The following is a 13,104-nucleotide window of genomic DNA, read 5'->3' as shown; positions in this document are numbered from 1 at the left end:
AGCTTTGGAGAAAGGCCCTCTGTGCCATATGGTGTGTCTGCAGGATTAGACGCCATGGAAGTGTTTTATTACGTTTAATCTGAGTTTTTGGCGGGTTGTACTGTTTCCAACGGGATTAGTCCATGGCTGGCTGGCGGGAGCTGTCGGGTTGCACCACTATACTTGGGTCGCTCGTTTTCTTGCCCCAGAAAATGACCACCAATCGCCATGCTTTCCACAATGACCACCATTGTGTGTGAGGTAACAGTGGGTAAAGCTATCGATGCCTCCGTCAGCATTGGCTGATTGTTAGGCGTAAAAAATCACAAGATGAAATATGCCATGGCGTGGTATCTGGAGTTACTGTAGGGGTTTGACATGTTTTATTACGCCGTTTGAGAAGTAGAGCGACATGGAAGTGCACTGGCTCCCACACGTTTGAGAACATCTCAGAGACCACGTGTGCGTGTGTGTGTGTCATTCAATTACAGATTTCAATTACAATTCTCATGACACTGCAGGGAGGCTTTTGAAACAACAGGGTCATACAACAAGCACCTTGATGGTCCATACAAACAATGAACAGAGATTTCCCCACGAGTAAAGAAATAAGCCTATATGGAATACAGCACAAAGCACTGAAATACCCTTAGTTGAGGTGAAAGCCAAGAGGCTGTGTACACACCTGGTTCTCAGACAGCCACATAGCAGTCATCTGGTTGAGCTTCGTGAAGCTGTAGGGAAGATTCCTCAACCTGGAGACACAAACAGAGAAAGAATTACAGTTAAAGTCACCCTGCACATTACCGACCTGAGAAAGATATGGGACAGATATCAACTGGCAACGAAAAGCACTATTTAGAGAATAGGCTGTAATATTACGCATCCATAACAACTTAATTTAAACCACACTTAATTGTACAGATACTGCTATCCGATATTAATAATGCCCCAAATCTTTAAGTGCTATTGTCTAACGTCTACAGGATAACTTTTTAAAGTGCACATCGAGTTGCATTCCATGTCTGAAATATGCTGTATAAATAAAGCTTGATTTGATTACATCTTGAACAGGTAGGAAACAGGTGCTGTGTCAAATGTGTCTCCAAGGCCAAAGTGGGAATGAGAAATAAGTGGTCCTGGGGTAATAAACAGGTCTCTTTCTCGCTGTAAAAACTGGAGGATAGGAACTCATTTACAGCAGGTTACAGGGTTACTGCTGAGTCATGGTAAAATCTATTTAGTGCTGCTGGCAGTGAGAGGACTGGAGCGGCTAGTGCGTCTGTGGCCATGCCTGGAAAAACACCTGGAAATAACCCCTATTCCTTCCTGATGGAGGTTTTGTGAGTGTCTGAAATCAATCCACTCAATCTTCCTGGTCCAAACGTTATCTTCCTGGTTCAAGGCTTTAACTCCTGTATCATTATTCACCACTGATTTACTTCCAGGGTCTCCGGGAGTTTGGGTAAGTGTGTGCAAAGTGGGGGAATGCATTCTGATTATTTTTTTCTCCATTGTTGACACACACACGTGTGTGTTTCTTCAGCGCCTTATATAATCCACTTTGGTGGCGGACGCAGCAGAGAGAGATTGCTCTGGTGCCAGCGCTGGTTCCGATAAGCTGGATGGACATGTTTTACAAGGCACCATGTGGCAACAGTAGAGTGGCTTTGCACAATAAAGGGAGCAGCTGGTAGACCGGTACCCATTTTAACTACTGCGTTAAACTGGTATTTCGACTGTTCGAGTGCTCCAATGAAAACCCTCTGAGAACACCAGAACCAATGGGAAAAGTTAGAGGAGATCAGATTGATTTGAGTGATGTTCACAGCAACAACATAAGCGAAAGTTGCCGTAATACATTGTGTCGTCAAGTTCCACGGATTAAAGATTGGGTTAACGTGATGCTGTGAAGCTTGGGCTTTTGCCATGGTACCACATATGGATGTTCAACCATTTGTTTTATTCATAAACATCTCCATTTCAGCTGCATGTGAACCAGGCTAAGTAAAGTAAATACTGTGTGTGGAAATGTGTGACGCCTCCCTGGGGGAGGGGGGTTTAGAGCATATGCGTAGCCTCTCCTGCAGCGTCTGTGACTCTCCATTCAACCCTGACAAATGTGCTGCCTCCTCCCCACTAGTACTACAGATTAATTTGCAATGCAGTCATATTTTCAACAATGCCTATACTCATTTGTAATCCATGTTTTATGTGATTAACGTTCCCCCATCTTAGCTGGGATAAGGAGTGTTGCGGGTTGAGATGGTGGTGACGAGGGCCCAAACAGGAGTACAGGGGGGATGTGACATGGGAGAGTTGCGCCGAACCTGGATAAGATTGTGTGATGAAGAATGACAGACTTTCTCAATAAAAGAGGCCCCATCAACACTGGTCTCCTGCCTATCTGGCTGCTTTCCAGAATGCATCAACAATCTGACTGGACTGCCACCCGGCTGAGACGGGAGGAGTAGAGACAGGAGGCTAGACTCACTTGTTGTCACTGAGGTTGATGACCTTGAGCTTGGTCATGTCTCCCATCTCCTCGGGCAGAGACTCCAGCTTGTTGGAGTGCAGGAACAACACGGTGGCACTCTTCCAGCTGCCCATCTGAGTGATGTGCAGATAAGAGGGATAGGACAAAGGGATAGGACATCAGCACACAGCTGGGGCCGGACACGATAAGTTGATGTGAAACACACACACACAATTGATGTTTTGTACATAAGCACACAGCACAGCGTGCACATAATAACACAAACCGACACTCGTAAACACACTGCGTGGGACTCCAATGCTCACCTCTGGGGGCAGTTGTGTGAGGAAGTTGTGGTCAGCTGCGAAGGTGCGTATGCTGACACACTGTCCGATGGAGGAGGGCAGAGCCTCAATCTCGTTAAAACTACAGTCCAGCTCATCCAGGGCTGCCAGCCTACCGAGGTGGAACAAGAGGAGGAAGAAGAAACAGAGGGAAAGGAAGAGGACAGGCAGAGGAAGAGGAGAAGAGAAAATAGGTGTTTAGTGTGGAGAGGGCTTTGGTTGATTTATTCATTCTAGAGGCATTTTATCATGAGGGACAGGAGACAGCTTTATACCATAGTGAGGGAAGTCCTATAAAACGGTATTTTTCCGGCTCGAACTATCCAACAGTCCTTGGAATCTTTATCCCCTGTCAAATGTTCTATTTCTGACTGACTCAGCTACCATCACTATCTAGGACTGCACTACATGGCATATGACCCTTCATGAAAAAAAGAGTGAGCGATTATTCTGTGACTGGAAGACTCGCTGGAGAAGAGGTTACTCTATATCCAAAACTCTTCCATACTCTATCTGGTTCTCATTATTCTGTTTTTTTCATGCTAGCATACAAGCTAGCACACACTAAATATATATGGTGTTTTTATTCCAGCATTAATACAAAAAAGACATACTGCGTCTGCGGATAGATGTTTCACATGTGAAATTTAAGCTGGAGTTGAGCCAGAGTAGCCTCCGCTGAGGTCCCAACAACCGGATGTTCCGGTTATTGTCTGTGAGTATAACAGAACTGATGTTGCAGGCGAAAGCCTGAGAAAAATCCAGTCCGGAAGTGCCTCCTGTTTTGAAAGCGCTGCGTTCCAATGAGTCACAATTGAGCAGTGAATGGGCTATCAACCAGATTACTCTTTCTCCGTATTCCCGAAGGTGTCTACAGCATTGTGACGTAGTTTTACGCATTTATGTTGAAGAATACCCGTAAGCGGCTACATTGCGCAAGTGGTCACCTGATGCTCCCAGAGAGATTCTCACGTAAAATACAGAGGTAGCCATTACTCCAATCGGTCCTACTGAAAAACGAATTGTCCTGATGGATATATTATCCATATATAAATATATAGATATTTGAAAAACACCTTGAGGATTGATTATAAACAACGTTTGCCATGTTTCTGTCGATATTATGGAGCTAATTTGGAATATTTTTCGCCGTTTTTGTGACTGCAATTTCCGGGCGATTTCTCAGCCAAACGTGAAGAACAAACGGAGCTATTTTGCCTACAAAAATAATATTTTTGGAAAAAAGGAACATTTGCTATCTAACTGGGAGTCTCGTGAGTGAAAACATCCGAAGCTCATCAAAGGTAAACGATTTAATTTGATTGCTTTTCTGATTTCCGTGACTAAGTTACCTGCTGCTAGCTGGACAAAATGCTATGCTAGGCTATCGATAAACTTACACAAATGCTTGTCTAGCCTTGGCTGTAAAGCATATTTTATATCTAGTTTCAGACGCTTATTATACTACATTAGATAAAGCCAGAGTAAGCATATGTGACCAAAAACGTTGCCATGCGACCAGCAGTTTCATTTTGGGAACACTGTGCACCCAATAGAATATCTCTCAGATAATAATTGTTGTAATGATAAGGCTTCGCTGTGCCATTGTTTCCGAGTGCCCTAAAGGGGAAAAAAGTGCAGATTCGTCAGTGTCCTGGTTGCACCATTACTACAGTGAAAACAGCTGGCTTTTAGCCCAAACAGGGCAAAGGATCGGATCCATATTAACAAATAAAAACCTTCCTATAAAAACCACATTTTACATTCATAAACCAGGTCGTGTGCCATTCTAAAACTACTTGCATGCCGCTAACAAAAATCGTGATTTTACACAAATGTAGAAACTTATATTGCACAAATTACTTTGTAAAATGATAAGACAGGTATTCGCATCAACATTTGAGCTTTTATAATAAACTGAAGTATTTACAGTGTTACATATTAATTTCTAGAGCACAACATGTTCTTCAAAAGTAGCTAGATTTCATATAGGCTATCTCAAAACAATTAAAATAAAGATTTGCTACTAACTACAATTTTGGGAGCACCAGTGATACCAATGAAAAATATTAATTTAGAACCCTGGTCACCAGTAGACCAGAAGGCATTGCAGGGGTGCTGCAATCAAATCAAATAATTGTATTTGTCATATGCTTCGTAAACAACAGGTGTAGACTAACAGTGAAATGCTTACTTAACTTTTCTAGGGTTGGGGGCAGCATTCTCTAGGGTTGGGGGAGCATTCAGAATTTCGGATGAAAAGCATGCCCAAATTAACGGCCTGCTACTCGGGCCCAGAAGATTGGATATGCATATAACTGGTATATTTGGATAGAAAACACTCTAAAGTTTCAAAAACTGTTAAAATAGTGTCTGTGAGTATAACAGAACTGATTTGGCAGGCGAAAACCTGAAACATGGGGTACCAGTACCGAGTCGATGTGCAGGGGTATGAGGAAATTTAGGTAGATATGTACATCCACAGTATCAGTCAAAAGCTTGGACACACCTACTCATTCAAGTTTTTTTTTTAACATTTGTAAATTATTTTCTACATTGTAGAATAATAGTGAAGACATCAAAACTGCCAAGAGTGTGCAAAGCTATCATCAAGGCAAAGGGTGGCTACTTTGAAGAATATAAAATATATTTAGATTTTTCAACACTTTTTTGGTCACTACATGACTCCATGTGTGTTATTTCATAGTTAGTTTTACAATGTAGAAAATAGTACAAATAATGAAAAACCCTGGGATGAGTAGGCGTGTCCAAACTTTTGACTGGTACTGTAGCTCGGGGTAAAGTGACAAGGCAACAGGATAGATAAACAGTAGCAGCAGCGTATGAGTCAAAAAAACGGGTCAATGCAGATACTCCAGGTTTGTTTAACTATTTAGTAGTCTTACGGCTTGTGGGTAGAAGCTGTTCAGGGTCTTTTTGGTTCAAGTCTTGCTGTATTTAATGCCGCTTCACACGAAGTAGCAGAGAGAACTGTCTGACTTGGGTTGCTGTAGTTCCTGGTATAGAGGTCTGGTATAGAGGTCATGGATTGTTTTATATTGAAACTTTATTTAACGAGGCAAGTCAGATAAAAACAAATTCTCGTTTACAATGACGGCCTAGGAACGGTGGGTTAACTGCCTTGTTCAGGGGCAGAACGACAGATTTTTACCTTGACAGCTCGGTGATTCGATCTAGCAACCTTTCGGTTACTGGCCCAACGCTCAAACCCCAAGGCTAACTGCAGCCCCGATGGCAGGGAACTCGGCCCCAGTGATGTACTCCGCCTTGCGGTCGGATACCAAGCAGTTGTCATACCAAGTGGTGATGCAGCCAGTCAAGATCCTCTCAATGGTGCATCTGTAGAACTTTTTCAGGATCTGATGACCCACCATGCCAAAAACCCTTCCAGCCTCTTGAGGGGGAAGAGGTGTTGTCGTGTCTTCACAATAGTGTTGGTGTGTGTGGACCATGTTAATTCCTTAATGATGTGGACACCGAGGAACTTGAAGCTCTTGACCTTGAAGCTCTCGACCATCTACAGGCCCGTCGATGTGGATGGGGGCATGCTCATCCCTCAGTTTTCTGTAGTCCACAATCAGTTCCTTTGCCTTGCTGAGGGAAATGTTGTCCTGGCCTTGCTGAGGGAAATGTTGTCCTGGCCCCACACTGCCAGGGCACTGACCTCCTCCCTATAGGCTGCCACATCATCGTTGGTGATCAGGCTTTACCACCGGCATGTCGTCAGGAAACTTAATAATAGTGTTAGGTGAACAGGGAGTACAGGAGGGGACTAAGCATGCATCCCTGAGCGACCCCCCCGTGTTGAGGGTCAGCGTGGCGGATGTGTTTTTGCCTACCCTCACCACCTGGGGGCGGCCCATCAGGAAGTCCAGGATCCAGTTGCTGATGGAGGTGTTTAGCCCCAGGGCCCTGAGCTTAGTGATGATCTTGGAGGGCACTATGGTGTTGAACACTGAGCTGTAGTCAATGAACAGCATTCTCACACAGGTGTTCCTCTTGTCCAGGTGGGAGAGGGCAGTGTGGAGTGCAATAGAGGTTGCGTTATCTGTGGATCTGTTGGGGCGGTATGTGAATTGGAGTGGGTCCAGGGTGTCTAGGATGATGGTGTTGATGTGAGCCATGACCAGCCTTTGCAACCATTTCATGGCTACAGATGTGAGTGCTACGGGGTGATAGTCATTTAGACAGGTTACCGTGGTGCTCTTGGGGACTGCTTGAAACATGAACGTATTACAGACTGGGTCAGGGAGAGGTTGAAAATGTCAGTGAACAGCTGGTCAGCGCATGCTTTGAGTACGTGTCCTGCTGCAGCTGACCCTGTGCCTCAGTATGTGTGTACGCATGCATGGGTTGGGAAAAGGCAGAAATCTCATTTCGCAGAAAAACGGACAATAAAGTTCTATTGAAAACAGAGAAGCTAGGAGAAAAGGCTGCATACGCAGCTGGGGATTTCTGCGCTATGAAAAATGTAAATGCATGCTTTTCCAAAGGCAAAGTAAGAGGGACCTGCTGCTTGCTGGCCAGTCACCAAAGGCTGTGGGATAAAAATAGCTGATAGAGGAGAACAACTTGTGTTCTAGTACTATCATTCCCTATATTCTCTATGCAGTGGTTCCCAAACTTTTTATAGTCCTGTACCCCTTAAAACTTTCAATCTCCAGCTGCGTACCCCCTCTAGCATCATGATCACTCTCAAATGTTGTTTTTTGCCATCATTGTAAGCCTGCCACACACATACACTATACATTTATTAAAACGTGTGAGTTTTTGTCACAACCCGGCTCATGGGAAGTGACAAAGAGCTCTTATAGGACCAGGGCACAAATAATAATAACCAATCATTTTGCACTTTATTTAGCCATCTTACATATAAAACCTTATTTGTTTATCGAAAATGGTGAATAACTCACCACGTGTTAACGAGCAGGGTGTGCTTGAAAGGATGCACATAACTCTGCAATGTTAGGTTGTATTGGAGAGAGTCTGTCTTAAATCATTTTCCACACAGTCTGTGCCTGTATTTAGTTTTCATGCTAGTGAGGGACGAGAACCCACTCTCACATAGGTACGTGGTTGCAAAAGGCATCAGTGTCTTAACAGCACGATTTGCCAAGAAACTCTGAGCGCAGCCCCATCCAGAAATCTGGCAGTGACTTCTGAATAAATTCCATTTTCAAAGAACCACTTGTTGCAATTTAGATGAGGCTCTGTTGTTCAGATATCAGTAAGTGGACAGAGGCAGGGCATGAAAGGGATAACAAATCCAGTTGTTTGTGTCATCTGTTTAATGAAATTACCTGCATAGTTGCGCACCCAGCTCACTCAGATGTTTCGCTGTACCACATTTGACATTGTCCGTCAGCTTGAGTCAGGGAGTAACTGCTTGCATGCGCGTTACCACTCCACTATGTCTCCCTGTCATGGCTTTTGCACCATCAGTACAGATACCAACACATCCATCAGTACAGATACCAACACATCCATCAGTACAGATACCAACACATCCATCAGTACAGATATCAACACATCTTGACCACCAAAGTCCATTTGATGTCACAAAGCTGTCCAGTACTTTAAAAAATATCCTCTCACGTTGTCCTGGTTTCCAGTGGTTTGCGGAAGAGGAGGTCTTCCTTAATAGACCCCCCATAAACGCAACGGACGTATACCAGGAGCTGTGCCAGGCCCTGTCACCCAGCTGTAATGCATATAATTCACTGGCTTGTAATAATAAGCAGTAATAGTTTCAAAACATCTCCTGCCATGTCAGTGATGTGTCGTGAAACAGCGTTGTTTGATGAAGGCATTGTCTGTATAGTTTTTTTGGGGCCTTTTCCCCCAAGCATTGTCCCAGCCATATCCACAGCAGCAGGAAGAATGAAGTCCTCCACAATAGTAAGGGGCTTGCCTGTCCTAGCCACTCAGTAGCTCACCATAAAAGACGCTTCTAGCCCCTGCCTAATAATGTTATCTGTTGCTTTTATACATGTCTTACTACTCGAAAGTTGTCTTCATTCTCGCTCAGAAAACTTGTGGCTTATTTTTTACAAATGGTCATGTTTTGTTTCTGAATGTCTGAGCAAGAGTGAAGGTTTCCCGTGAGAGAGTAACGGTTCATGTGATTGGATGTTAATTATTTGACATAGACCTGACATTGTATTGTTACTTCGCTGAACACTAGATGGTTTCATTTTATTTTGGGCAGTGAAACGAGACTACTCAGGCCAGAAAAATACCTCATCCAAATGTATAGCCCCGTTGGATAAAATAAATATACTGTTTGAAAACGTGAAGGGAAAAAATGAATAATAATTGTGTGAATCACATTTGTATTTGGCGTACCCCCGACAGCATTGCACATAACCCAGTTTGGGAATACCTGCTCTATTCCAACCAAGTAAAATGAGGAATCTGATTCCCCTGCTCAGAAGTCAAGACCAGGGACAAACAAGAGTGTAGGACATCAAACACAATTCAAGATCTAAAGAAAATTCAATTAAATACAAGATTAAATGCATTTAATCAGTTTGCTTTACAATCCTGGTTTGGGATTAAACCACGGTTCCCCTTGCATTCACTTATTTATAATCCCGCCAAGAAACTTTTCCTAATCCTGGACCAGGAAATACAAGATAACATACTAATTGGCAATGTTGGGAAACAAAAACAAAAATGGACCAGAAGGGGAAAAAGAGAAAAGAGAAATGTCAAAAATACAGAAAAATTATAAACCAAGTTGCCAAGATCTTTAAACACAATTTGGCTACCACACATACTATGTTGATGGTTTAAAATAATAATGTAATTTGTCTTTGTTGCTCCATACAGATGATCACGTCTATAGTCAGAGTTCAAGTCTTACATTGGTAAATTAGAGTGTGCGGCTTTTCCTTTTCTTCCACAGAGGTCAAATCTAAACTTGGTCAAGTCCCAGCCTGTATTGACTTCCGTGTTACCAGGAAACAGCAGTCAACTGCCAACAACTGGCCTAACCTGTCGTAAGTAGTTGAGTATTGGCGAAGCAGACTTAAACGGCGGCTTTAATCTGTCAATATGGTTTTAGGAGGTTCCTGGGGTCAGGGATTACCATTGCACCCATCCACAATAGAGCAGTCAGGATTTGTTCAATCACCTAAATCATTGGGAGTAACGCCTCAACCTCTACAATCAATGTGAACCAATCAGGATGGGTCTGGTTGTTTTAAAACTATGGCAGTAGTAGTACTCACCCTCCGACAGAGTCGGGAAGATACATGAGCTGGTTCTCATCCACTTTCAGAGCGGTTAGTTTCTTCAGGGAGCCTGAGAGGGAGGGAGAGATGGAAGGAGGAAGAGGAGGAGGGAGAAGAGGGAGGGAAGGAGGAAGAAAGAGAAAAGAGGGGTAGAGAGTGAATAAGAGGGCGGTAGGACGAGCGAGATAAAGATAAAATAATACATTAGGTAACAGCACACTGCTGCAGTGCACACACAAATTGATTCTGATTCTCAGCTAGATCACCAAAAGAGTATGCATTACAGTAATGCAACAGATTAATAATTAATACCAGCAACAATACTGTAACTGGCTTTACGGCCATCGCTTGGGGCTTAATAAATTGCTTACTGAATCCAGCTGTACGCATTTGCTTCATCTTATTTTAATGGGAAAGCAAAGTATCTCCCATCAGAATGAGAGCTGGAATGCTTAGACATAAAATTCCAAGAGGGCTGCCATAAACACATATCCCCGTAAAATGTTATCATATATTTAGATGTTCAAACCATATCACCATATAAATTAAAAAATGGCGGCTGGAACAGAAAACTGCTTTGGTGAAGAATCATGCTTCTGGAAGTCCACTTCTTCAATATGCATCCAGGTGAGTCATTCATTCCAGAATGAGATTCAATTAAAGCCAGTATTCCTCTTCGCCCCAGAATAACAACCAACGACGTCCATTAGACACACATTAACAAGGGCATGGCAGAGGCCCCATGGTCTGGTCACTGGGCTTCGTCATACAGCCTTTATCACGAGGTAAAGAGATGGGCACTTTGTGTATTCATGCCGGTCTATCTGTTGGTCTTTGTCCATCTTTCGGTCTGTGGGTATATACAGTCTGTGTGTGTAGCCACTCACCTATGGATCCGGGCAGCTGTGTGAGTGCGTTGTTGGAGAGCAGCAGGTCCTGCAGGCTCTCACAGCCACAGATCTGCTCGTCCACCATCTCCAGGTTGTTCTTGGACACGTCCAGGTAGGACAGCTGCTTCAGAGTGCCCAGCCTCTGGAGAACAGAAACATGCGTGAGTACACACACACACACACACACACACACACACACACACACAGCTATGTCTTACAATACTTGGGGACTTTAGGGGACCAAATATTGATTCCCATTATCCCAAACCCTGAAGCATAAAAAAGCTAAATGTCCTCACTTCAAATCATTTTTGTTGGTTTACTATTATTGTGAGGACTTCTGGTACTCAGAAGTATAGTCAAACGTGTACACACACACACACACACACACGTGTACAAACAAACAGATCGACAAAAGTACAACCTAATATAAGCCTGCTTTCATGGAAATGAACATAAGACAAAAGGAAAGGAGAAAGAATGGTCTGGCTGCCGTGTTTTGATGAGCGTTTGGTTTCTTAATTAAACAGTCATTTCAATGTCATTATAACAAACACTAGCGCAGTGAAATGCAGTGTACATCACAGCATTCCTAGGCATGGTTTATGAGGCATTCTTTAATAATGTTCTACAGTGAGGCCAGGCAGTATTCAGTAATCCTAATCTAGGGAGAGCCTGTGATTACGGGGTTGCTGTCGAAATGCTTGCGGCGCGCTAATGTTTTAATTATGACCTATTTATCAAACAAGCTAGCCATTTCCATGAGCGAAAAAGAGCGAGAGGCATTACGCAACACGTACTGATGACGACGAGCCACAGCAAAACAATTGTTTGGATCACACAATGACGTCGAAGCAACAGATTAATTGGTCTGTGGATCCGTCATTAGCGACATGACTCTTATGACGTTGGACAGGGAGCAAAACGTCTTTAATAATATCGTACTGTGTTGGCTTTAACAGTTTTGAGTTAACACACAGTTTGTGTCTCTGGGGAATGTTTTACCACCATACTGTATGTAGGACAGGACAGACGGTGTGAAGGTGCACAGGAAGAATAAGCCTGTGGGGAGTTGAATGGCAGTTTATCATCTTACCCCTGGTAGGAACGTCAGTCTGTTTCCATCCATCCACAGCTCTTTGATTCCAGTGAGCTGCTCCAATACCTCAGGCTGGGGGTAGGGGCAAGAGAGGGAAAGAGAGTCGGGAGAGACAGTGAGACAAAGCGTGGATGGAAAGAAAGAGTGGGGAGAGCGAGAGACACAGAGAGAGGGACAGAAAGGGAGAGAAATGAGAGCTCAATTCATTTACAACCATTCAGGAAGCCAATGACTTTAGAGGACTGAGGTTCAGCCGAGGGCAGGACAGAGAGACACTCACCACTTCAGTGAACTCGTTACTCCCCAAGTCCAGCCTCTCCAACTGGGTGAGCTTGTGCATACTTCTGCAGAAAGAGAGGGAGAGAAAGAGATTGATGTTGAGCTAAGGAACTGGGAATAGTCAACCACAACAGCAGCATCAAAGGATTACCCTGCCATTCTGCAGGGTTACTTAGAAATCCTTAAAAAAAATAATTGCCGCCATCTCCGTACAGAGATCGAATACAAAACATGCATAGAAAATGTATGACGAGTTAATTATTGAGTATTATGTGTGAGTGTGTATGCACAGTGCCTATAGAAAGCCTACACACCCTTGACATTTTGCTGCCTTAAAATTAAATCTGAAAAGGGATTAAATAAATAAAAAAATCCCTACAGATCTACACAACCTACTCCACATTTTCAAAGTGAACGAAAGTTAGAGAAAATGTTTAAAAAAATAATAAAAAATATGACTGACATAATTGGATAAATCTCCATCCCCGAGATAATTGGTGGAAGCACCTTTGGCAGCAATTACAGCTGTGAATCATTTGGTTCTACCAACTTTGCACAACTCTTAGGGCAACATACAGCCATTGTTTATGTCAAAATTGCTCAAGCATTAGGTTGGGAATCATTGACGGACAGCAATATTTAAACCTCGTCTCTGATTTTTAATCATATTTAAGTCAGGATTGAGAGTAGACCACTCAACACCTCTTGGCATGTCTTTGGCATTAAAATGTGTAGAATTGTCTTGCTGAAAAATACAACCACCCCAGGATTAGGTTTTCAG

The 13,104-nt window shown here is 43.2% G+C and overlaps 1 protein-coding gene across 4 annotated transcripts in view; it reads right to left on the bottom strand.

The window, feature by feature from the left end:
- The window catches only part of LOC110509697 (erbin), a 128,745-nt gene that overhangs the window by 22,175 nt on the left and 93,466 nt on the right, over positions 1-13,104 (bottom strand). For all 4 annotated transcript variants that reach the window (XM_036967586.2, XM_036967590.2, XM_036967589.2 and 1 more), the window contains exons 8-14: positions 12,325-12,388; positions 12,042-12,116; positions 10,943-11,087; positions 10,053-10,125; positions 2,782-2,911; positions 2,474-2,589; positions 665-734 (exon numbers count right to left, since the gene is read on the bottom strand). In XM_036967586.2, coding sequence (XP_036823481.1) covers positions 665-734; positions 2,474-2,589; positions 2,782-2,911; positions 10,053-10,125; positions 10,943-11,087; positions 12,042-12,116; positions 12,325-12,388 — 673 coding nt within the window. The remainder of the gene's footprint in view (positions 1-664; positions 735-2,473; positions 2,590-2,781; positions 2,912-10,052; positions 10,126-10,942; positions 11,088-12,041; positions 12,117-12,324; positions 12,389-13,104) is intronic.

This window comes from Oncorhynchus mykiss, chromosome 29, assembly GCF_057628025.1.
Source record: "Oncorhynchus mykiss isolate SJ-2025 chromosome 29, ASM5762802v1, whole genome shotgun sequence".
Lineage (NCBI taxonomy): Eukaryota > Metazoa > Chordata > Actinopteri > Salmoniformes > Salmonidae > Oncorhynchus > Oncorhynchus mykiss.
The sequence above is the reverse complement of the archived record's forward strand: the minus strand, read 5'-3'. Positions and strand labels throughout refer to the sequence as shown.